Source organism: Ascaphus truei, chromosome 2, assembly GCF_040206685.1.
Source record: "Ascaphus truei isolate aAscTru1 chromosome 2, aAscTru1.hap1, whole genome shotgun sequence".
Classification (NCBI taxonomy): Eukaryota; Metazoa; Chordata; class Amphibia; order Anura; family Ascaphidae; genus Ascaphus; species Ascaphus truei.
Window position 1 is genome coordinate 335,752,190 of NC_134484.1, and position 27,260 is coordinate 335,779,449.

At 39.8% G+C, this 27,260-nt stretch overlaps 1 protein-coding gene across 9 annotated transcripts in view; it reads right to left on the reverse strand.

Annotated features, from left to right (window-relative positions):
* The window catches only part of BBS9 (Bardet-Biedl syndrome 9), a 488,279-nt gene that overhangs the window by 182,741 nt on the left and 278,278 nt on the right, over positions 1-27,260 (reverse strand). For 8 of the 9 annotated variants that reach the window (XM_075586677.1, XM_075586680.1, XM_075586683.1 and 5 more), the window contains one exon: positions 17,411-17,563. The exons of the other annotated variant lie outside the window; for it this stretch is intronic. In XM_075586677.1, the coding sequence (XP_075442792.1) occupies positions 17,411-17,563 (153 nt within the window). The remainder of the gene's footprint in view (positions 1-17,410; positions 17,564-27,260) is intronic. 9 annotated transcript variants of the gene reach the window in all.

Here is a 27,260-nt window from a genome sequence, read left to right on the forward strand (position 1 = left end):
ATGACGATTAGCCTCTACCACGGAAGACTTTAAACAAATAATTTTACCACCATGTGATTGCTCATTGTTTGGTGACTTGATAACTATGTATAGTTTATAGTGCTGTGCGTGTATTGGCAGCGCTATATGAAAATACATGATTGTTATTATACAGTAGTTCTGGAAGACACATTTTAACCATCAGATCTGAGAAGCCCGGAGCTGCACAAGGCTTAGTTTGGCCCCAATTATGTGTACCTTTTTTGTCTCTCCACTTTACGTGCTGGAGAGAATCTTTGAAAATGATAGCCAAAATTGGACGCTCTTATGTTCTATGTTTTAAAAGGAGACATCCTGAAGACGTGGAAGTAGGCAGACATTTCATTCCGGTCATTCCAACTTAAATAATTACCCCATATTTTCATGGTTAAGCCCCGAGAGAGCAACCTTTTTTCTCTCTACCTATTTTCTTGTGAGAGACGATTGTGTAACAGGCCAATGTCCTGTCTCCTGTTTCTCCCCTAAGAAAAGTGGGGCGGTGTCAAGTGTAGGTCTTACAATGGACACTGCTGAATCTAGCCCATTCACAAGGGTGGTTATAATGACTGATACAAAAGAAATAATTACACTGGACAAGACTAATCTGAAAGACTGAAAGCTAAAAAAGACCCTTTCATCATCACAGGCCACTTGTATGCTTCTTCCAAAATAGTATTCCCATTGCCTTATAAACGGTTCTCCAATAGCTTTACACAGTGAACATTTCCACAGCTCAAAATATTTTTCAATGTTGTATCACAGGACAGTTGCAGGCTTAGTATATTGCATTTGTTAACTGATAGAAAGGTACTGATTTTTTTTTAAATATATTTATTACAAATATCGCAATTTCTTTCAAATTATTGTAAAATAATACTTTACCGTACAATTATACTGAATATTTCAATATAATCAATGATTTTAACTGTTGCAGTAAGTCATTTGGAATGGGTCTCTCTCTTTGAAAGTCATTACCACATTCCAATAATTAACACCTCTATTGGCTATATGGAGTCTCAGAGATTACATGAGCTGAAAGCACTGTATGATGCACTCATTTAACCAATTGAAAAAATGAATAGTAGTAATTTAGTATGAATATAAAATACATGTCAGCCTCAAAAGTCAGTAAGTAATGGTACCGAACATATAAAGTATACACATAATAAATACACACAGGTTAAAAATGTGATTATTACCAGGAGCAGTTACTCAGATACTGATGACCTGATTTAGACACATTAGTACTGATAGGGTTAACTAAATTGCAATCTTGGGTGAGTGGAGAGGAAGCTAATATTAGGGAATTACCGGGTGGAAAGGAACTATTGCAGCTGTTGCAGTCAAAATAAAGGTGTACACTTTAAGATTACCTATAATAAGCAACCCAAGTTACACTAGCTCGATAATGTATTCCTATGCAGACATAATAGCATAGTAGCCACATGTAGGAGTACCTGTATTGAGAGCTGGTTTGTCCCTGGTTTAAACCCTGGACAAATCATGGGAGGAGGAAGAGATCACCCTACAGCGCTAGTCTAATCAGTAAAGAGTCTGGCTATTCCGTAATAGTCAATGCACTTACTTGCAAGGTCTCCGTTGGTTCTGTACCAACAGGAGAAGCAACTTAAGTGTCTACTTGAACTTGGAGAATCACACACTGACGTGATGATGTCAGAGCGGCGAAAGACGATTATTTCGTGTCATCGCAAAGATGATCCACAGGTGAGTGTTTCTTCGCTAGCGTTTACCTATATGGAGTCTCACTGTTATAAATCAGAAATATTTACATTCACATTTCTAACCACCCCTCCCCCAACTTTACTTATTTCCTTGAACCTTACAGCTATGAACTATCACTATATCTCCAGTGCATTTTAAAAACACTTGCAGCTACAACTAAGAAATCAACGTTGACATTTATTAATCTCGTGTACCTTTTATGTGTTTCTTTAATAACAGCTGCCAATAAACTTTATCGTCCCATTGATAAAAAGCATAAACTCTCCTGGGGCAGGGATTTCCTTTCCTATTGTCTGATCTTATTTGTTGCACTTATTGTACTATAATTCCCTGAACTGTATTGTCTGTCTAGGTACAGCTGTGGGTGCTATATAAATAAAGATATACATACATTCAGTGGCAAGAAAAAGTTTGTGAACCACTCAGGATTTTCACATATTTCAATATATAGAGTGGGGATTCCCAAACTCATGCATGAAGATCTACCTAATTATTTAAACACCCGATGGTAATTATTCCCTTTAATTTAGCTGATAAAACCAGGGTTTCACTTACTTTTTCACATACCCTGACTCTTAATTATTCATTGTTTGTGTAATTCATACATCATTTTGTTTCAAAAGACATGGAATTGGTTAATATAAACCTTATTGAATATTTAAGAAAAGACTGGTTTTGATTCGAGAAGGTTATCATGGAAAAAATATGACATTTCCATAATTATCATTGGGGTTCACAAACTTACATTCTCGCCACTGTACATTCCAATAGATAAAAATCCTTAACCGTTACACCTGCTTCATGCCACACGGCAGAGATGACAGGTCACGCAGCCTGTACTGGGTGCACTGCAAAAGGCTGCAGTTGGGATCGACAGCTTTTATTTTAGGGACAATTTATACAGCCAAACTTCATAGTCAATCTTTGTATGATAGTTTAAAGTATCCCACCCTAGGATTCCTCTGGCTGTCTACTTTCAGATAATAGAAATTGTGTCCAGGTAAATCACTGTTTGGTTATTGTAAATTACATGATAAAATAGCATAGAAATCTGTCTAGTGCTACTTTGGGACCCACCACCATTTTCTTAGGTAAAAACTCTCCGGAGCCCCCCTGCTACAATACTGTAGTGTTTATAATGAAATAAACCCCCCGCGATCGCCTGTTAGAGGCGCGCAGTTAGAGTGACTGATTCAGCCTCTCGCTTACTGCGCGTCTCGTACAGACAGGTAGACCCCGGTAGGATTAACACAGAAGGGATCCCTTCTGTGTTAATCCAATGGGCCATTTAGTCTGCCGAGGATCATCTTGGGCCACGACCCACTATAGTGCGTGATCCATCCAGGTAAATGATTGGATAACGGCATCTGTATTAATAGAAATGACATACAGTACTGCTATGCAAAAATACCAATATGTTTTTGCATACCCACGACCCAATACTTGGGACCAACACAATATGTTTCAATTGTTCAGAATATAGTATGATACATTCTATTGGACCAACATACAATACTTTATAGAATACAACCTTTCGGACACCACATTTCTACTTCAGGTATCGCTATTGTAAGGTCAATCAGATAGTCACTGGTTTATAGTGGGAATTCGAAGAGGATATATGTGAAAATTGTAGGAGGAGGAATAAGTGCCAGTTACTATTGTAATGTAATTATAAGTACAGACATACAGACCAACTCTGTAGTCAGACTGGCCAGGAATCAAGAAGCCTAAAACATTCACAATGAAACAAACGGTGGCAAATGAGGTGTAAGAGGTGAGAGAGGAAGAATACAGTATGTGACAATTGCTACTGTAATATGGTGACACTACAGACAACCTGGCACACAGAGGAACGCCATCCCATGAACCTTCACGGACACAAAAGCTGCACTCTGAACTGGTCTGTATTATAACTATCTATTAGTTGGCATTGAAACTATCAGCAGTTTTGCATTAAACACGAGTCTGAGTGTGCCTCAGCTTAGGTGTTATAGGTATCCTTACAATTTATGCCTGCATTGAACTCTTAATTCAAGATTGTTAAGTTAGTTTAATAGGTTGAGCGCTTTAGTATATGTTTTAGTCTAGTTTAATTTTCACTTCCATTACTGCATTGAACTCTGTTTACACTCTCTCTCTCACTGTGGGGCTGGACTTTGATCAAAAACATAGACTTGTTTTTTTCACCTGGATTAACCCTTTTTCACTTGGATTTACTTCATTCAGTGTAGTACTTTAGTTTAGGGATTTTTTACAGGGTAGAAAGGGAAGCACCATTGGACATTTTTGCCCATTTGGTACGGGCCTGTTGAAGTGGCATTACCCCAAAACATTCGCTGCCCCCCCTCCCTCCCCTGCATCACCTTTGTTTGCATTCCTTCCCCCTTCCCCACCCTCCCTTCCCCATTGTGGTTTTCCCCTTTCTCCCAGGTTTATCCCTTTTTCCCCTTACGTTTTGTTGCTATATTATCCCATACCCCCTGTTGATATGTGTCCTACTTCTCATTAAATTATGTTGGCATTTACCTAGTTTCATTTGTCATTTTGAGTGCTGGGAACATTATTTGTGTACACCTCAAAACTGATACTGAAATCCTTGTTTGAAAATGTTATTGGCCTTTGCTTTTCTCCTGAAATACATTATTGGTTTAAGCTGACATCGCTTTATTGCCATACTGTAACTCATTTTTTATATCAATTTAACCGATTTGTTTAATTATAAAGTGAACGAAGATATAAATAAACCAGACAGAAAGCACTAAGCAAAAGAAAAATGTAAATAATGTACAATGTATTTTTTGCTCGATATAGGCTAATTGAATAAGCTGTGTATTTTAAGACAAATAAGAAGCCTAGTCAGACGTGGGATAGGATGCTGCGTTTCTCAAAATATTCTGGAAGGTAATGTTTTTCTGGTATGTTAACAGAGAGCACAAAAGCTCTGCAAAGAGAAAAACAGCTAAAAGTAATACCATGCACTACTACTGAGCTATCAGATTTGTAATAAACAAAGATTTTATGATCACACCATTCCCACTATTGAACCATAGCCCCGCTATAAAAAAAAAGGCTATTCTTTTTGGATATTGTTTTCAGGGGATCACATAAATCCATACACATGGGGCATTCTTTCACTGCGTGATTGTTCATTTTGATTTAGTATGACAAGAACAGAGGCAGGTGCATATAAATCTTGCACGTATTTCATTTATTAAACAGGTGGTTAGCATAACAGTGACAGTGATGTTATTCATTGAACAGAAGGGTAGGAAATCGCATGGGATCCATATCGCCCTTTCTATCCAAAATAAGTTATGGAGAGTAAAACAGTTCAACATTTCTTATCAATGGTCCTTTTCCACAATATCCCTTGGCAAAGAAACCTTAGCCTCCCCAAGCAGACCTTTTCATATTAACTGTACAGTTCTCTCACTGTCAATCCAAACACAGAAAAAGTCATGGGTCAGAACATTTTGTGCGGTTAGGAAAAAAAACAAATAAAATCTTTGTATTACTTATATTTATGACTCAGTATTTAGGATCTCATGTAGTAAGTGGTGCAATTCTATGATACCTTTCAGCACCATAAGACAGTGCATGACCATTTCACTTGAATGAGCCATAAAGTATCTTCTAGCGTGGTTTAAATAAATAAAAAAAGAATAATTGTGACACTTTGGGGCCTATTCTATAAGGCTTCATAAAAGAAATCGCTGGGCCGGTTACGCCGCCATTTTATGGAGCGTTGCCATCACGGTATTCAGAAATCCTTGATTACCTATGATATCAAAATTCCTAAAACGGGCGAGTAGCCGGCGGCATGATGATCGCCTCTCTCAAAAGGGCTTACCCGGCGATTTGTCCCAGCTGCAGAGTGAGCTGCACAGAGAGAGACGCCTCACCCTGCGCATATCACTGCAGCGATCGCATGGTTTTAAAAAACATTTTAATACTAGTGTACATGAGCAGGGGTCTCCGGAGCAGAACTGCGTTGATTTTTAGGTCCGGAGACCCCCTGCTTCCCAAAATACATGCCCCATTATGCATCTCCTATGCATTTAAATGTCTCGCGTCACGTGACCATGGGATTTAAATGCATAGCAGATACCGGCACCCCATAACGGGACCTGTATCTCAGGAAGCAGGGGGTCCCCGGACCTCAAAACAATGCGATTCTGCTCCAGAGATGCCCTGCTCATGTACACTAGTATTAAAAATGTTATGAGAACAGCTTCATTACCATAGTGTCTAGCCACTAAGGCAGGGGAGTGCAATCTTTTTTCCCTGCGTCCCCCTGCCCGGCTGTTCCCCTCTCTGAGCGACCCCCCCCAACTAACCACGGCTCCGGCGTCTGGGCGTAATGACTTCACATTGCCATGGCAACGTGACGTCACGACCTCGCGGTGTCATTTGACGCCGCATTTCCAGAAGCTGTCTGACCAAGGTAACTGCAGTTTAGAGGCCTTCACCGCTTCCCCTGCACTTAAAGCTGCAGTTCAGTCAATATCCTGCATGTGTGTTTTTTTTAATAAATCAGTTCAGTAGTAAGAAAAAATACTTTTAGCATTTTCTGTTTTTAAAAAAACAACTTTGAAAGATCAATTTTCTTGTATTCTATTTTAACAACCATTTGCTAAGGCACTGCCCCTTCATGTCCTGTCACAAGCCCTGGCACACCCCTTTGTCAGCCCTGCCCTCCCTCTAGCACATGTCAGTGCAGGAGTGCTCATGAATATTCATGAGCTTCCACTGAGTGACAGAAGCAGAAGAAAAACATATGCCATATCTAAAGATCTTGCCAAATTTTGCCGATCAATACATGGAGAACGAATTGACTGGCAGCTATACAGTTCTTTAGGTAATTAGAGATTGCCCACATGAAACTATTGAAGTAAAAAAATTAATTAAAAAAAAAGACTGAACTGCAGCTTTAATTTAAGTGCCTTCGGGAAACGTGCGGGGCCTCTGTAAACCCTGCGCCCCCCAGTACTAAGGCAATAAAGGGGTTAATTTATTGTGGGTAGCGGGGGTGAGTGAAGGTGGTATTTGGCCACTGCTGGGTGTTTAGGCCCTGCGAAGGGGAGGGAGGTGTTGCGGGTGAAGTTAACCCCTTCATTACCTTTGTGTTTAATACTGCTAAGGTAATGAAGGGGTTAACCACTCCTGCTACCACCCAGTAGGCCTAAACATCCATCCTTTGGGCTACTACCCCCTTCACCCAATCCCTCTACCCACAATAAACAAAAATACAAACATCAGTCCTACTACCCACCTCCTCTACCGCCAACAATCCCCCAACCCCCAACACATACAGTACAGTAATGGGCAAAATAATTATTATCCAGATATGGATAATAGCTCATTTGCCCATTCAAAATCAAACATTAGCCAGTCAGCATAAATAAAGTAAATAAAACGTTATATTTACCCTGGCCATCATGAAGGGCGTCCTCGTCAGTATACTGCAGGTCCATGTCCTCCGTGGGCAGCAAGAGTACATAAACAAATACAATCTAACTGCCCCTAACCCCTTAATGACCGTAGCGATTAATAACCGCAATAGTAATTAAGGGGTTAACTCACCATCCACCGCTACCCACCTGGGAGTCCTAACCACCCACCGAAGGGCAACTATACCCACCCTCTACCCATTGATTGGCACAGTGGTATATCATACCCATATAATATGGGCATGATAAGCCACTATAGCAGTCAATGGCCAAACTATTAAAACAATCAAGCACAACAATACACAACAATTAAAGAAATAAACAAGCACCTAAACACCTCAACAATAATAGACCTAAAAAGCCTCAACTACACATCAATAAAATTATACTAACACTAAAACCGCTAAAGAATAAAAATGATAGTATAACAAAATAGAATACAATTAAAGAAACACCAAACCAACAAAACAAATCAAGAAATAAAATCGATAGCCAATCCACAAATGTACTAAAAACCAGCCATCCAAATTCCAAACAATTTTATCAAAACAATAAACAGAAATAGAAAAAGTACCAATCAATACAAAACAAGCATTTGCCAAAAAATACATTGCCTGTCACTGTATTTATCTGTAAGGGCAGAGATTAATACATTTGCAGTCAATGGGCAATGAAAAACATAAAAATAAATAAATACAATAAAAAAACATGAAAAAAATACATTTACATACATTCAATATTTATCTTAGCTTTAGAAGTCTTCACCCTCCGAATCCCGGCGTTTCGGGAAGCTCTCGACCCGCGACGTCATCAACCGCAGTCCATCTCCATCCTCCTTGAAGAACAGCATCAGGTACAAAAATGTTCTACCACCTTCACCCACCCCCGCTATCAAGAATAAACATGGCACTGGTAGTCAACCCCTTCATTGCCCTAGCGGTTAGCCGCTAAGGTAATGAAGTTGCCTGTAGATGCATTTTTATTGCATTGGATTCTTGCCGGGGGCATCCGGTGCTGATATTAATGGGTATCAGCTCCGGAGACTCCCGGCATCAATCTTATGCAGGAAAAATGCATCTCTACTCTCTCGCCGCCTTCTCACCAGCTTCATGCCAGCTTTTCCTGGCGTGAGGATTTTAGGAGAAACTCGCCATTCTAGAGCCTCGATTAGCCTTGATAAGCTAAATAGAGACTACTAGAATTGCACAAGTTCCAGAACCTGATCATAAGTGGCTTATCGCCGCTCAACCGGCTGTTACCCAAGAGAATTGCTTAAAGGAATGTTTTAAATGCAGGAAAACATAAACTGTCTTTTTAAAATAGATTCTCTATCCTCACCTGAAAAAACATTTCAGGAGAGATATGTTGACAACAAATGGCTTCTTTACTTCAAAACCTGTCCAAACATCTCTTATTGATTATCAGGGACTTCAACAAACAATACTTTGGTTCCCAAATTAACATCTAGATTCCCACGCAAGAGCAGCTGTTTCTTTCCCCTCAATATGTTGACCTGTCCAAAATCTATTGATAAATCTGGTATTTCTAGGTTTTTCCCACCATCTTCAAAGCAATACACACCCAATTTAGTTTTGAACACACTTCCTCAACCAATCAAAACCTCATACATGTTGAGCTTTGTGTTTAGAAAACACATATAAACTAGAAAAGATTGTCAGTTAGTTAGGAGAGGAGAGACAGGAGAGAAGGAGGGAAAGAGAAGCAGAGCTCAGAAAGTATTTATGATCATAATTCTTGTGAACTTGTAAATCTGTATATATCTGTGTTTTATATCAATGTATTGTTAGGTAGGATGTACTGCATTGTATTGTTTTGTTAGGCCTGTAATAAGTACAAACCTTATAAGGAAGTATATGTAGTATTATTGTGTAAGTCTTATATTTTGTGCTGTGCTCTAATAAATATTAATGTCTACATAATTGGATCGAATCTCTGTCGTGCAATAACTCTTGTAAACCAAAGGGCATGCATGTGTGAATGTGTTTCCTATTGGAACACATATCTACACATTCATCTCCCTAAATAATAGTTTGCCATATAATTCTATTATTATAAGCAAGCAATAGTTTTATAGATGAATTCACTATAAATCCATCTATATTTCTATTTCTGAATAAGGCTAAACATTATAGGTAACACCGGCGATGTGTTTTGGACGTCTGAAAAAATTGGCGATTCATGCCTTTATCGCCCACTTATCGAGGCTTACAGAATAGCAGTTGGCATTTTGGCCAAAAAGGCCTTGATAAGTGGGTTATTGAGGCTTATAGAATAGGCACTAGAGTATCTAGATGTATTTGAGAGATCAATATTATAAATATATATACAAAACAAAAAGTATTTTTTTTTCAAACTTGGACAACAAATGCCCACTCACATTTTGGATATAAAAATAAAACATGTAGAGGTAGATATAAGACACCGGAACCGGCTGGGAACGCCGCAACAGTGTTGATGAATGAAGCTGGTGTAAATCCATTGCAGCCTGGTAGGGCTGTGACTGAACAGCAAGAGTGTTTCCGTGCTCACTATCCACCCTGTGGAAATGTCCAGTACAAGTCCCGTTTGTTCTCTGTGCTAAGACTTCCGGAAGCACAAACGCAGTGATGCGACTCCAGTAGCCTGTCGGGAACTCAAAATTCTGCCTTGGCAATGCAGAGATCACTGGCCCGCTGCTTGTATCAGCGGGGAATCCTCACATCAGCCTCGTTCGGTGTCAGCGTGATGACGTACACCGAAAGCATTTCGTCAGCAATGACGCCAACTTCATCAGGGGCATTCCACTATTGTGGGATTCTCCGCCCGGGAGAAGGCACCATGGCCCCAGCTTTACTATTAAAAAAATCCCTTTCATTTTTACCATTATGAAGTCCAATTGCTATGGTGTGTAGCTGTGTCACCTTTTAAAATTCTGTAGTTACATGATAACTGCGGAAAATGTTAATTTGCCTCTCTGGGATCTACGGGGCCTCTCAAATATATTATAGCTATTTGGGGGAAAAAAATGTTCTTAGTGTTTGGAGGCGTCTCTAATTGCGAGGCCCTAAACTGTAGCTTATTTAGCTTATCAACCACTGCAGTGGATGCATCTCAACTTTATACTATTATATACTGTAGTACAAGCATGGTCTTTCAGCAGTGGAATATTTTTTGAAAGCATTTACACATCACCTGCCCATAGGATATTTATTTTAGATTGTATTTACTTGTTACTCAATCAATTATTTTTTTTATTTCATGACACTATCTCCAGACACGAAGGATGGCCATGGTCACATGTTTTGCCCCTTTCTATGACAACCCTTCTCTTAGTTGGTGGGAGGCTACCCACGTGTTTGGAGATCAGAATCCCTTTTCGACTAAATATCTTTTACAGACGCCACACAAAGGTTCTGTTGTTGATTTGGGATGGACCAGTGGAAGTCCGGTTGGATTTGATAAAATTTGTGAACGTCAATATTTTTAATCTGTTGTTTACTTATGAACATAACTACTAACATGTAATTTTTTTAAATTGGGACCTGTATGTGGACTTAACATTACAGGTCCAAACTGACACATCCAGGTAAGCACCGTCACAGAATTCGCTCTTGAAAGCGGATTGTTGTAACCCTAGAGCCCTTATTGGGACAATTCATGAGACTTCAACACAATTGCTTGAATAGCACATATCTCAATTTGAGATCACGAGATTTACTGTATACCAACACTTCCTACTGTAAGTAGAGGCTACAAAGCCACAACTCTTTAAAGGAGGTTGTATGTCTAGGTAGGGATACGTTATTTAAGAAAGATAATCAAAAGAAGTACAAAAACAAATGAGATTATAATCAATTATGACAGGAACCCCAAATCAAAACTTGTGAACCACAGTTAGAGACTTGAGGATCATTTATTTGTGGCAGATGCAAAGCATGCTGCAAACAAAAAAAAAATCTAGCGTCGATAGACACAGAACATATAAAATTTAATTGTATGGCAAATGTAACAGTAATCATAGTATATATCTTTTGAAGTGTGGATGTTTAAAATACTATGTTGGTCATACTACTAGACCATTAAAAGAACGTTTAATGGAACATATCAGACTTATAAAGAATAAAGAACTTCGTTTTTATTAAAACAAAGAATGGATAATATATATATATTTTTTGAGATACACATCTATTATGGTATATTAATTGATGACTGATATATTTATTTTATTAAGAAAATACCTCTCGTTTTCAAATATGTCCTGAGCACAGTGTTATGATGAAAATACATGGTTACATTATATGAACAGAGGTTATACATCCAATTTACAGACATTTGAGGACAGTTAGAGATAATGTAAGATTATAGGCGTATGTAAAAGTTATAGACAAGAATAAAATGTGAGACAGCTGACTCCTTGAAATTACCCAAACTATATAAGAGTTGTATGTTTATTTGGATCCCATCATGGAGCAAGAAAACCATAGGAACTATAGATTTTGATTTATTATGCTTTATATGTCAAATAAGAACTATGCAAAGATAAGATTGCAGAATACATTTGTATTTATTAATTTATAACTAGACAGAGGCACTCGATTGAATATCTTCTTTTGAAAATAACTTAACCATGGATTGGATTCAGCTGTTTTTAATTGTTTTTACTGATTACTTATCTAAAGATGTATAAAATTGAGAAAGCGCCAGTGTGTGCGACATGCGTAGGAGTCTCTGATTTGTTCATTTTGCAAAACATGTGTAATATTAATGTTTTTTTTTTAACTAAATCAGTTCTGTAATGTTAGATTTTTTTTATTCAACTCGTAATGCTATTTTTATTGAGTTTTAAAGCATCCTTTGATTTATTTCTATAGCAGGTTTTAGCCCACCTTCTAAACAGTGCAAGATATTTGCAACACTTTCCTGTTTGTGATAAGTTGTTGCCAATGTTCCCAGCAGTTTGAGCTGCAAACTGTAACACTAGATAATGCAACCTTAGTAATATAAGGGTACACTGTGGCTGCTTAGTTACACTGACTGAAGTATTGATTGAAACTGAAAGGCGGCTTTCTGTTAGGCACACAATTAGGACTTTTACAGATTTATAACAGGATCACAATACGATTTCCAGCTTAGGTAAGAATGAACATTTGTCACATGCTTTACATATAAAAATAAGGGAAAAAAAGGAAAGAAAAGGGGATATCTAGTACTGCTGCTTTAAGATAAGTTAAAGTAATAAATAATGTTTTATGAAAAAAATGTCACGGCTTGTCTCTTGAGTTCTATAAACCCACAGTATAGTGCAGAATTTACTAGTAAACCCAGCAAAACATAACATTTGAAAAAAAAAGACATAAATTGATTATTACAGCATGAACTACCAGTTTGTGTTATTTCTCATTTTTTATTATGTAGAGCATTGCTGCTTTAAGATTCATTTTCATTATGTTTCTAAAGTACAAGTGAAGGAGATGTGAGGTTTCAAAATCTCTGCCTTTTATTATATAAAACTATGAATGACTCATGTTGGTCAGTCAAATGGTACATCACAAGCTACAATACTTCTCTACACTTTCAACAACCATTAAAGCCTACTAAAACATTAAAACAGTAATCACTATTTATTTATTTTCTTAATCAGGATGGGAACCGGTGTCATCCAGTGCCGAACGGCAGCTCCGGGGACTCCCTGGTTCCCAAGATACTTAACCTGTTCGAAATCTTTCCCCATGGGAAACAAATTGGCGTTTAAATCTCAGTAGACGAATGATAGAGAAAGGGGGAATATCCTTTTGATGGGTGCACTGCTATTGCAATCCCAGAGTCTACTAATAAAGACTTGTAGGTGCATAAGCCTGTGTGCCTGATAAAGAAACAAACACTTGGTGGAAATAGGTAGCAATACATAGCAGCTTCACGCCAGAAGAAGCCGCAAGGTCGGCGAAACAGCTGTATTGATGTATTAAAGTTATTTGAACACACTATACAGATACCCTATTTTTCAAAAGTATCTGTGCTTGCACACGTATCTACCCATCTGGGGTAGATACATATTTCTACCTAGTCTGTATTAGAACCTCTCCCCAACCTTGCTACCTATTTCCACCAACTGTTTGTTTCTTTATCAGACACAGAGGCTTATGTACCTACAAGTTTTTATTAGTAGACTGAGTACACCTAATGCCCTTTGGGATTGCAATAGGAGTGCACCCATCAAAAGGATATTCCCCCTTTATCTCTCATTTGTTTACCCTATCAGCTTCTTAGAACGCTATTATCCTTAGGTAGCACCCTAATAGTGTAGAGCGAGCGTTCGTGTTTTTTGTTCTATTTAAATCTCCGTGTCACGCGGGCCAATAGGAAGCCACTATGAAATAGATTGCAGCCCTCTATTAAACGGCCATTTAAATCCCCTTTAAAAAACCAGCAACTTTACCGTTAAGTATCTTAGGAGCCATGGCAGAGCTAAAAATAACCCGGTTAAGCTCTGGAAATCTGGAAAGACTCCTCCAGTTCCCATCTGTAAAGAAAGGGGTGTTAGGTTGGATAGCTGCTTTAAACTGCATGATGTGTTTTGATACTGAATGTATCAGAGAGCATACAGCACACTTAAATTAGTTACTAATTACTTCGGTTTTGGCTTTGTAGACGGACGTTCACAGAGGTACACAATTGGAGGCTTTTATAAGGTGAAATTATAATAGGCTTTATTGTGCCTTTTCCTTTTCATCAGGAAATCATCCAAACACAGGGGGGGGGGAACAAAGCTTCTATTCACTTGGGAGTATCTAGAGTGAAAATACCATGCAATTAATTCACAACTCCCTAAGTCAAGCATGTCTAGCAGCCCCAAAACATATAGCATGAAAGAAGCAGATATAAGCAGTCTCTTAATAATGAAAGTCTTATCTGTTTCTTGCTGTAGAGTAAGCTTCTCTGCTCTCCTGGAACCAAACCCGTGTGTGCACAGAAAATATCAGCATCCAGGTTTAGAAGTCTTATTTGGTGTCTTGCAATCAGCTATGCTGGGCAGAGCTCAAGACCGGTCAGCTCCAGAGATGTGTGTTCTCTTGGTCAGTCTCTCTTGGGAGACTCAAGAACACTGCTCTGTCTCTCCTGGGTCAGCTCTCATTCAGAGCTAAGGAGTCACTTCCTGTCTCAACAGACAGGCTTTTGTAAGCAAACTAGATCAGGCAGGTGGTGTTTATTAATTGACTACCAGCAGTTAACCACCACACTGCTAGATTAAAGGCACATTACTTGAACAGGGATTACTCCCCTGTTACAGGCTTCTTCTTCAAAAGCAATAACCTGTCCTATTCCCAGTGTTTATGTGTAACACCTCAGCTAAAGGAAAAGGTTGGTGGTTGAGGGAGAAGAGAATGATTGCGCTGTCCACAAAGATGTTTACAGTGGATGACAGTGCACGTTTGTCCTCTCACTTTTATAAATGACATAAATCACACCTGATCCCCGAGGAGAAAATAAGGCTATATCAATCATTGTATTTTACATTTTCTTTTGTACTTTTGCACTATATGATAAGTAATGTTTCATATTTTGAATTTGTCTTCAAGAGGGTAAAATGTAGACCTTTAGGCCTTTTTTTTTGTATATAATAATAATAAAAAATAAATTAAAAAAATACCTGTAAATAAAGAATGGGTTTAGTCCTGGTTCAGAAGGCCAAAGCTTAGCAACTAATTTCAAGTAAATTTATTTGGTGTCTTTGTGGATTTGGCTTTGCTTCATTGTGGGACGGAGAATGCGTCAGGATGGAGTATGGTCCAGCCGCACAGCTGATCCCATTAAGGTTTGGGGGAGAGAATGTTTGGGGGTATTAGATAGAGTGGAGTTTGGTAACTCCGCACAGATAATCACAATAGGGTTGGAGGGCAGTAGTGGGTAGGGGTTGGCCAGATAGGCTTCCCTGAAAAGGTTGAGTTTTTAAATGTCTGAATCCTGGGGGAGAGTCTGATGGTGCGTGGTAGGGAATTCCTGACAGAGGGGGCAGCATGGGAAAAGTCTTGTGGGCGGGAGTGAGAGGAGGTAATAAGAGTGGATATCATAGGTAGAACACAGAGGGTGTTTAAGGATATATTTGGGGATAAGGGCTGAGATGTAAGGGGGAAAGCGTCATTGAGAGCTTTGTAAGTCAGAGCTAGGGTTTTAAATTTTATTCTAGAGGATATGGGAAGCCAGTGTAGGGATTTGCATAGTGGTGCAGCAGAAGTGGAGCAGTGACTGAGGTAGATGAGTCTGGCAGCAGCATTTTTAATGGATTGTAGTTCAGACATATGGACAAAGGGAATGTCAGGTAGGAGAAGGTTTCAGTAGTAAAGATGAGACAAAATGATTAAGTGACTAAGGATTTTAGTTGCATCATGAGTGAAAAAAGGGTATATCCTAGTGATATTTCGGAGGTGTACATGGTAGGCATTAGTGAGGGCTATAATGTGAGAAATAAAGGAGAGGGGAGAGTCAAAGCAGCGGGCTTGGGATGTTTATGAGATTGTGGTATTATTGACAGTGAGGGAGAGTTTGGGTGTAGGTGTGGCAGTGGAAGGGGGAAAGAGAATTAGTTCTGTTTTGGGCATGTTAAACTTCACGTCATGGGACATCTAGGAGGAGATTGCGGAGAGACAGTTGGTGGCACGGAATAAGATAGAAGGGGATAGGTCAGGGAAGGAGATGTACATTTGGGTGTTATTGGCATAGAGATGATACTGAAAGTAAAAAAATGGTATTAGCAGTGGGCCAAGGACAGTCATGAAAAACATATCAATGTGTTTACCAATAAATATACAATAATACAAAATAATGCATAATAATAAAAAATAATACAAAGTTAAACGAAGAAAAAATGATTTCCCCATGTTCCCTGACAAATAAGCTCGGATGACATTCTTGGCATAATTTGTACATCTTTCCATCTCAAATGTAATGCTTTGAAACCCATAACTGGAATATAACTATGCCAAATAGCTAATATTTTATGGTTTTCATAAAAAAAAAAATGTTAACTATACTTTCTTGGATTAAAAGCAGATTTAACCCAGCAATCTGCATTTCTTAATCTTTTTTTTTTTTTTTTTTTTAACTTTGTTTGAACTGGGCAGTTGAGGACAATTGATAGCCCGTTCAGAAAACATTTACTCTGATGGTACCATTATTTTTGGGAGCTGAAAATGTCTGAAAAAAGGTCAGCGAGACGACCAGCAACTATAAACTGAATTGCTTAGATACAAAAAGATGCCAAACAGCTAACTTAGAACAGGGTACATGTCTTCTTTTTAAAATAATTCAATATCTCTGAAACTAGTAAGTCTCAATGAGATCAGTAAAGGATCCCTTTTTTAGAGCTCCAACTCGCCAATAAATTAAAAGAATGAGAAAACAGGAAAGAGAATGATACTCAAAAGGTGGATCAGTGGTTCAGTTCTGCTTCTCCGTGGTGAAGTGTAGGGTAGAAGGAATTGCCTGGGTGAGCCACAGACTGCAGTAGTGCCTGGGTCCTTCAAGGGTAGGTCTCAACATATACGATTGGTGTAGTGGAGGCATCAAAACAGGCTGGTTAGTGAAGGTCCAGAAATAGGGACACCTGGCTAGGTCAGCAAGACCTTTTCAGAGTCATGCCCCCATTGATGGCCTTCAGGTCTCCAACCGTGAAACTGGCTATTGGCGATTATCATAGTGCATATTTTAGCACAGCTTATCATGCACCATGTCGATTGTTGCATCCAAAAAATAACAGCATTATTAAGAAACAGAGAAGCACAGTAAAATGCACTAATTGATAATGACAATACACTTGCCCAACTGGAACATCTGTGACATCTGTGACCATACTGTACAGTATTTATTAACCACTTCGCTTTTAATATTTATGAAAAGGTAGAAGATTTATCAAGGAGTTGTAACACTTGCCAAAAAAAATGTAGTAACTTACGTGACTCTAAGAAGTCATGTACAATGTTAAAAGGTGTTATATTTTTAGTAGGCAGTTCATCACATAACCAAGAACAAGACAAGAACAGAGTGATTGTAAATCTATAATAAGACAATTCACACAGACAAAACACATAAAAATGATCTGAAAGGATTATTGTTTAACATAACCTGTAACGCTACAGTACCAATATCTTTCCGGTGTACATCCTGTGTCAATAAGTCTACTCAAATGATCTTTTCCATACCTGTCTATAGGTTCCATCCAGCAAGGTGTCCAAATTTTGTAATGGAGTGGGTGTCTTATCTTTAAATCGAGTTAACAGAAGACGCTCGATAGCTCGGAACTGTACTGCACGTTCAGACAATAGATTTTCATACTTCTCTGCATTCAAGCGCAGCTAAAAAATACAATGGAATAAATACTATCCAATCTTTGGACCAATGGCTCGTTATTGCTTTTCTATGTGTACTTCGTATGTAAACCATGGCGATGAAGATAAAACATATTGATGATTAACACTCATTTATTATATCAAATAAAGGAGTCTTCCAAAACCTTGTTGCTGGTTATTAATGAGGTTTGATGTTAAGCAAGGGTTGGCCACATAAAATCAAACTTCAATTAATGTATTGGGATAAAAAAAAGTGCACATGCTTGAATTAATTACCAACATATTTTACTATATAATGCAAATAATAAGACATGGAGGTCATCAGATGCAATGTAATTGACTACTTGCAAAGTGAAGTAAACAAATACCATCCTAAACTCTTACTTCTACTGCACTCATTGAAGGCTCCGATCACCTTTGGGGTCAAGGACACAGTGAGCAATCTGGCATGGGGATTTTTGACTATATAGTAAGGTTGTAGACCACTAAGGCATATGATCTATCTAATAAAATACAGTAAGAAAAAGAATAACAGGATATGGTTTATAAGGAAGATGGAAACATATTTAGAGGATATAACTTAGCTTGTCGTTCTATATACAAAGTTATAAAAAATATTAGCATATTTAAAACATTTAAATACTATGCCCTACCAGAAATATACTTCTGAGAGGATCTGCAGCCTCCCGAAAAGTATATAAAAAGGTTGAAAACCACTGGGGTAGAAGATTTAATACACTAGAAATTATAACGCTGGTATGAATCTATTTCTTTTTTTGTACATTCATTATTACAGACAACTGTGCTGTTTAACATCTGTCAAATAAATTAAAATAACAGAATCATATGTTCTTATCTGATTATTGTGATCTCGTGTTATCAAAATGTAATTCATACATGTGCTATATAATCCTATATATTCACTTACTTACCCAGAAATGTCCTTCTTATTAAGGACATGACTGCAAAAAAAAATTAAATAAAGCAAAAGCATGTAACATGCTTTGTGCCTCAAACTAATTTGTGTACTGTATATATAATTCAAATGTTTAATGTTTAATGTTTGGTGCATCTGGCCCCTACTGTACATCTGAATAGCAAGAAATAGCTTAGAATGTCTGATGAATACATAGACATCTGTACACAGAACACTTTAGTAAATCCATAGTTTCAGTGCAAAGTTATAAAGTAGTTCTGAAAAATTGTGTTCCCTACATCTACTTATATTAATTCTCCAAAACATTATCTTGATCATTATTTGAATCATGAAGAACTACAAGATGACTTCACAATAAAATACAGATGCAGCGGCCGTTATCCGAGCATTTCCCAATTGGCTTTCGAGATCTCACCGAAATCCTTTCAAAATTTGCCACAGCAGACTAATAGCCCATCGGATTAACACAGCAGGGTTCCCTGCTGTGTTAATCCTACTGGGTCTACCTGTCTGTAAGAGACGCGCAGTAAGAGAGAGGCTGAATCAGTCACTCTAACAGCGCGCCTCTAACAGGCTATCGCGGGGGTTTCATTTAATTTTAAACACAGCAGTATTGTAGGAGGGGGTCCCCAGAGCTGAACCACATTGATTTCAAGTCCGGGGACCCCCTACTTCCCTAGATACAGGCCCTGTTATGGGGTGCCGGTATCCCAATATTAAAATCCTGTGGGTCACGTGACCGTGGGATCTAAACAAAGCAGAGGGATACCGGCACCCCATAATGGGGCCCGTATCTCAGAAGTAGGGGGTCCCAGAGGCCAAAATCAACTTTGTTCATCTCAGGAGACCCCCTACTCACGCACACTATAAACTAAAAATAAAATGTAAGCAGCTTCATTACCTTAGCGGTTAGCCGCTAAGACAATGAAGGGGTTAAGGCACAATAGCAGGTTTTTTGGGGGCAGAGGGGGTGAGTGAAGGGGGTACTTGGCCCTTCACTCACCCACTCTGCCCCCAATAAACATTACAATATGTACTATCCACCAATACACAACCCATCCACGCCCTGTGACCCCACATAAAAACATTTAAAAAAAATTCTGCACAGGATTGATACCAGAGGCCGGTAGGGGTCCTAAGGTGGTCACCGCAAGTGTCCGGAGGTCCTCATTGGCCTGCGGTATTAATCCTGTGCATAAAAAAAATGCTATATATTGACATAAATACAACCAATACATACAGAATTACTATTATCCAGATACGGATAATAGTGCACTTGCCATTTAAAATAAAACATAAATCAGCAGCACAAAGTAAATTGTACTGGCACTTAACCCTGCCAGGATGAAGGCTGTCCTCATCCTCATCACCGTCCTTGTCCTCCGTGGGCATCAATAGCAACAGCACAATAAAAAAATACAAAAAATACAATCTAATGGCCCCTAAACCCTTAATCACCATAGCGGTTAGATAGCGCTATAGTAATTAAGGGGTAACCCACCCTCCCCCGCTGCAAATCCACCATACACAGGGACACCACCCCCGCTACCCATTGATTGGCACAGTGTTAAAGTATGCCCATATAATATAGGCATGCTTTAACACTATAACAATAAATGTGAAAGCTAAAAAAAAAAAAAAAAAACAGGCCCAAAATAAAACACAGTATTACATAGAAAATAAAACTCCATTACAAATGCCAAAAAAAAATTGATTGGCACGGTGGCACACCCATGGCCTGTGGGCATGAGCTGCGAACCTGCCAGGCAATATACAACCTGCCAATCACCAAAAGAAGCCTCAAATTAAAAAAACACATTCAATTTTAATCCTAAAAATGCCAAAAACAAAATTGATTGGCACGGTGGCACACCCATGCCCTGTGGGCATGAGCTGCCACTATGCAAGGCAATATGCAACCTGCAAAAAAATTAAATACAGTACAGTACATGCATCAAATAAAAACCACATTGCATTGCCACCATAACACAAAAAAAGCCAATAAACCAATTGATTGGCGCAGTACCACACCCATGCCCTGTGGCCATGGTCTGTCACTATGCCAGTCAATGGGCAACCTGTAAATAAATACATGCATCAAAGAAAAAAGACATTACTGTATTGTTCATTGCCACAAAAAACAAAACAAAAAAAAAACAGTAAGCCAATTGATTGGCACAGTACCACACCAATGCCCTGTGGGCATTGTCTGTCACTATGCCAGTCAATGGGCAACCAGTAATAAAAGATATGCATCAAACAAAAGACATTTACATTGGAATACAAAAGTTACAAAATGTCAATGCAAATGCCAACTTAAAAAAAAAAAAAATACAACATTAAATAAAATACAAGCCATCTTTATCTTACTTTTTGATGTCTTCACCCACCGAATTCGACTCCAACACCAGCAACAGCAACTCCTGGTCCACGACGCACTGATCCTCAACAGTCACGGTCCACAGGTAAAATCTTTAATTCTTGTCTTCTTTTTTTCTTCATCGGTAATTTGAAATCCATTTTGGGGTCTTCTTTATCTTCATCTGTACCTGTAATCCACTCATGGTTCTTTATTTATCTTTATCTTCTCTTCATCTGTCAATCCAATAGATAGATGCTGCTCCTTCAGCTTGTGCTGTCAAATGAGACTGCACAGGCTTTTATACAGCCTGTGACATATTTTAGGCTTCTTTTGGTGATTGGCAGGTTGCATATGTGGTGGCAGCCCATGCCCAAAGGACATGGGTGTGTGTAACAGGGGAGTAATCCCTGTTCAAGTAATGTGCCTTTAATCTGGCAGTGTGGTGGTTAACGGCTGGTAGTCAATTAATAAACACCACCTGCCTGATTTAGATTGTTTACCAATGCCTTTCTGTTGAGACAGGAAGTGACTCTCTTTAGCTCTGACTGAGAGCTGACCTTTGGAGACACCACAATGTCTTGAGTTCTGCCAGCGACACAGCAGAGCTGATTGCAAGACACCCAATAAGACTTCTAAACCTGGATGCTGGTATTTTTCTGTGCATGCATGGGTGCGGTTCCAGGAGAGCAGAGAAGCTTACTCTACAGCTGATAAACAGATAAGACTTTCATTATTAAGAGACTGCTTATATCTGCTTATTTTCATGCTATGTGTTTGGGATGGGAGAAATGCTTAACTAATGGAGATGTGAACTAATTGCAAGGATTTCACTAGAAATACTCCCAAGTGAATGGAAGCTTTGTTCCCCCCTGTGTTTGGATAATTTCCTGATAAAAAGGAAAAGGCACAATAAAGCCTATTATAATTTCACATTATAACGACTCCAATTGTGTACCTCTGTGAACGTCCGTCTACAGTGTGCCACCGTGCCAATCAATTGTTTTTTTGGCATTTGAATGGGTTGTTATTTTCTATGTAATACTGTGTTTTATTTTGGGCCTGTTTTTTTTTTTTTTAACTTTCACATTTATTGCTATAGTGTTAAAGCATGCCCATATTATATGGGCATGCTTTAACACCGTGCCAATCAATGGATAGCGGGGGTGGTGTCCCTGTGTAGGGTGGGTTTGCAGCGGGAGAGGGGGGTTAACCCCTTAATTACTATAGCGCTAACTAAACGCTATGGTGATTAAGGGGTTAGGGGCCATTAGATTGTATTTTTTTAAATTGTGCTGTTGCTGTTGATGCCCACGGAGGACAAGGACGGTGATGAGGATGAGGACAGCCTTCATCCTGGCAGGGGTAAGTGCCAGTATAATTTACTTTATGCTGCTGATTTATGTTTTATTTTGAATGGGCAAATGCACTATTATCCATATGGATAATAGTAATTCTGCCCGTTTCTGTACTGTATGTAGTGGGGGGGGGGGGGGGGGTGTATTTATGTGAATGTATTGCATTTTTTTATGCACAGGATTGATACTGCAGGCCAGCGGGGACCCCCAGACTGGGACCACCCAGACACCCACGGAGACCACCTGAGGACCCCCGTGGGTCCCTCGGGCACCCATGGGGACCACCTGGAGGCCCCCAGACACCCGCGGAAACAACCCGAGGACACCTTGACACACACGGGGACCACCCGAGGACCCCCGTGGGGCCCCCAAACACCCATGGGAACCACCCGAGGACCCCCTGGCACCTATTGGGACCACCGAGGACCCGACACCTGCGGGGACCACCTAGAGGCCCCCGGACACCCGTGTGGACCACCCGAGGGCCCCACCCGCAAGGACCACCTGAGGACCCCCACCGGCCTCTGGTATCAATCCTGTGCAGAAAAAAAAATGTTTTTATGTGGCGGCACAGGGGGTAGTGTATTGGTGGGTAGTACATATTGTAATGTTTATTGGGGGCAGAGTGGGTGAGTGAAGGGCCAAGTACCCACTTCACTCACCCCCTCTGCCCCCAATAAACCTGCTATTGTGCCTTAACCCCTTCATTGCCTTAGCAGCTAGCCCCTAAGGTAATGAAGCTGCTTACATTTTATTTTTATTTATAGTGTGCGTGAGCAGGGGGTCTCCTAAGCTGAACAAAGTTGATTTCAGCTTCGGGGACACCCTACTTCCCAAGTTACAGGCCCCGTTATGGGGTGCCGGTATGCCTCTGCTTTTAGATCCCACGGTCACGTGACCCACAGGATTTTAACATGGGGATACCGGCACCCCATAACGGGCCTGTATCTCGGGAAGTAGAGGATCCCCGGACCTGAAAACAATGTGGTTCAGCTCTGGGGACCCCCTCCTACAATACTGTAGTGTTAACATTTAAATAAAAACCCCAACCATCGCCTGTTAGAGGCGCGCAGGTAGAGTGACTGATTCAGCCTCTCTCTTACTGAGCGACTCTTATAGACAGGTAGACCCCGGTAGGATTAACACAGCAGGGGCCCCTGCTGTGTTAATCCGATGGGCCATTTAGTCTGCAGAGGACCATCTAGGACCCAGACGCACTATAGTGCGTCATTCAACCCGGTAAATGATCGGATAACGGCCGCTGCATCTGTATGTGTCAAATCCAGATGAAGAATAATCTGCAAGGGCACTCAGTCCAAATTTGTATTTACTTTGCTATTTTACAAACTGGAGCAAAAGAAGAGATTTATATCTGAGTTAGGAAGCATTTATACACATACAAAGATAACTCCATTAATAAACAATTTAATACTATGAAGTATTTTACATGAGTTGGCAGATCATCCAGAACAAAATTTCCCAATGAACAGGACCAGTAAACTGATTCCAATGAGCCAAGAATTTCAACTGAATTTCCTCTGGAAACTACGTGCCAGAATGTAGTAAATGTTTTTAAATACATTACATTCCAATTGTCAGGCATAAAACGGAGATTTATGTTTTGTGGATAGCTGATAACCATTTTCACAGGGCCCAAATACACAGTGGAGGCTTTACCCCAGCATATTTGTAATTCATTTTCCAGTAACTACTAATTCTCAAAATGTTTATAGTATAAATCCAAAATCAGGAATTTGCCAATGGAAGGATATAGTTAACTTTATTCGACGGAAGGAGAATTTCGGAATAGCATACGGATTAAAGAAAAGAAAAAAAGAAAGAAATATCCAGGAGCCTTTCCACTTATTTATTGGCCAGGAATAAATAAGTGAAACAAGCGGAAGAGGCATAGGAAAGATGAGAAAAAACATTTAACTGAAAAAGTTGCTCTGATACCGACATTCAGCTACGTAAACTTTCTGTCATCATCATATAGAATGCAAACAAGAATAACAATATCATTCAAACCTATTGAACAGAAACAAAGGTACAGGCACCATTTCACCGCTAAGGTAAGTGCCATACCCTAAAAAACCCTACCCTAAGCCCTTACCCTAAAACCTCTTCTATTAACACACTACCCTAAGTGCTAAAACCCCTTAAATTAACCCCCTACCCTAAACAGTAATAAAACTTAACCTTAAAAGCGGCCGGCGGTGGGCATTCCAGCGGCAGATCAGCTGCGGTGGCAGGGTGAGTCGCGGCAAAGCGTCGGTGGCCATTTGGTCACGGTGAAATGGCCGCGACCACATGTCCCATTCCGCGCTGACTTGATACATTTTGTGGGTTATTGAATGATCAACGTTTCGGTCCGTTGTAACGGTAACAAGATTCAACCATTATCACCTAGCATAAAGTGCTCCCACTGCAGCAAGGGATTCTGGGAAATAACATGCAAATGAGCTCACATGTCACCTTTTGCTTGGAATATCCATTCACGTTACCTTTTTCACCCACCATAACCTAAAATGTAATGGTAAACCTACCCAGCTTAGAAATATTGCAAAGCTTAAAAGATACTGATGCTACCCATCAAGGTTGAAACATGTCTGTGAGTGGTTTGACTTGCTTTGCTAGTCCCATGCTGTGTTTAAAAGCTGTGTGAACGGCGATGCATTATCTTAAATGGGCTCACTGTGTATGGATATTGCAGACAAAAGGTGACACATTGTGTGCTCATTTGCATGCCATTTCCCAGATTCCCTTGCTGCAGTGGGAGCACTGTATGCTAGGTGATAATGGTTGAAAGGCAGGGTTGCAGACCTGTCTAAGACATGTGAATGTGCTCACCAGTGATATTCTTTATTGGCTATATGCTAACGGTGGAGGTTTTTTGCCACCCACCATAACTTAAAATGTGTATGTATATATACAGTTGTGTGAAAAAGAAAGTACACCCTCTTTGAATTCTATGGTTTTACATATCAGGACATAATAACAATCATCTGTTCCTTAGCATATCTTAAAATTAGGTAAATACAACAACAGATGAACAACAACACATGACATATTACACCGTGTCATGATTTATTTAACAAAAATAAAGCCAAAATGGAGAAGCCATGTTTGAAAAACGAAGTATACCTTATGATTCAATAGCTTGTAGAACCACCTTTAGCAGGAATAACTTCAAGTAATCGTTTTCTGTGTGACTTTATCAGTCTCTCACATTGTTGTGGAGGAATTTTGGCCCACTCTTCTTTACAACGTTGCTTCAGTTCATTGAGGTTTGTGGGCATTTGTTTATGCATAGCTCTCTTAAGGTCCAGCCACAGCATTTCAATCGGGTTGAGGTCTGGACTTTGACTGGGCCATATAAACACATTGATTCTTTTCTTTTTCAGCCATTCTTTTGTAGATTTACTGGTGTGCTTCGGATCATTGTCCTGTTGCATGACCCAATTTTGGCCAGGCTTTAGCTGTTGGACAGATGGCCTCACATTTGACTCTAGAATACTTTTGTATACAGATGAGTTCATGGTCGACTCAATGACTGCAAGGTTCCCAGGTCCTGTGTCTGCAAAACAAGCCCAAATCATCACCCCTCCACCACCATGCTTGACAGTTGGTATGAGGTGTTTGTGCTGATATGCTGTGTTTGGTTTTCGCCAAACGTGGCGATGTGCATTATGGCCAAACATCTCCACTTTGATCTTGTCTGTCCAAAGGATATTGTTCCAGAAGTCTTGTGGTTTGTTCAGATGCAACTTTGCAAACCTAAGCTGTGCTGCCATGTTCTTTTTAGAGAGAAGAGGCTATCTGAGGCCTGTAGAGTCTGAGATGTAACTCTTGGGTATTTTGCAATTTCTCTGAGCATTGCACGGTCTGACCTTGGGGTGAATTTGCTGAGACGCCCACTCCTGGGAAGATTGGCAACTGTCTTGAATGTTTTCCACTTTTGAATAATCTTTCTCACTGTAGAATGAAAGACTTTAAATTGTTTGGAAATGGCCTTATAACCCTTCCCAGATTGATGGGCAGCAACAATTGCTTCTCTAAGATCATTGCTGATGTCTTTCCTCCTTGGCATTGTGTTAACACACACCTGAATGCTGCAGACCAGCAAACTGCTAAAACTTCGGCTTTTATAGAGGTGGTCACATTTGCTGATGATCAATTAATCAAGGGATTTGATTAGCAGCACCTGTCTGCTACTTAGCATCTTAATTCTTATGGAAGCAGTAAGGGTGTACTTAGTTTTTCACACACAGCTTCTCCATGTTGGCTTTAATTTTGTTAAATAAATCATGACACAGCGTAATATGTCATGTGTTGTTGTTCATCTGAGGTTGTATTTACCTAATTTTAAGACCTGCTAAGTGTGACGGGGGAAGGGTGCCAAGCGAGTATTAAAAAAATTACCCCCATTAGGCACCCCCTCCCATCGTCTGGGAAGTGAGGGGTTAACCAGCAATGTAACTGTAATACATATGTTCCCCTGCTTCATAACCAAAAGGTATGTCCCTTGGTTATCCTATTCCCACATTTAGAGGGATTTCATGTGTTTTTATTCCCCTGCCTCATGGTTAAATGTGTTCTATTTGATAGAAATGTATATGGGTACAATTATTGGTGTTTGTACCTTTTCAGTGTATGCAGCAACCACATACACTGGGATCAGGTCGGGAGGGAAAGGGTTATTTGCATTTACATGTTTATTGCCCTTTGTCCCATTTCCCGCCTTTGCACTCTCCATTTTGCACCATCTCCATAGGTCGCCATTGGAGCCCAATGTAACCCTATGGAGATTCCGGCGATTTGGGCCCGATATCGCAGAAGACCTGCAGGTGGCGCCCGAGAGGAGGAGTGGCGGTTCTCCATTGAAAGTGAATGGAGTAATGCATTTCAATGGGGATTCCTCGATTCCGACCTCCAGGAACGGGGTGGCAGCCAGCCACACCGCAGAACCGCAAAAGCGGAAACAATGTCTTAAAAGAGCTTTGATCAGGCCTCGGTCAAGTTCACGTCTAATTGGCATGGGATCTTTTG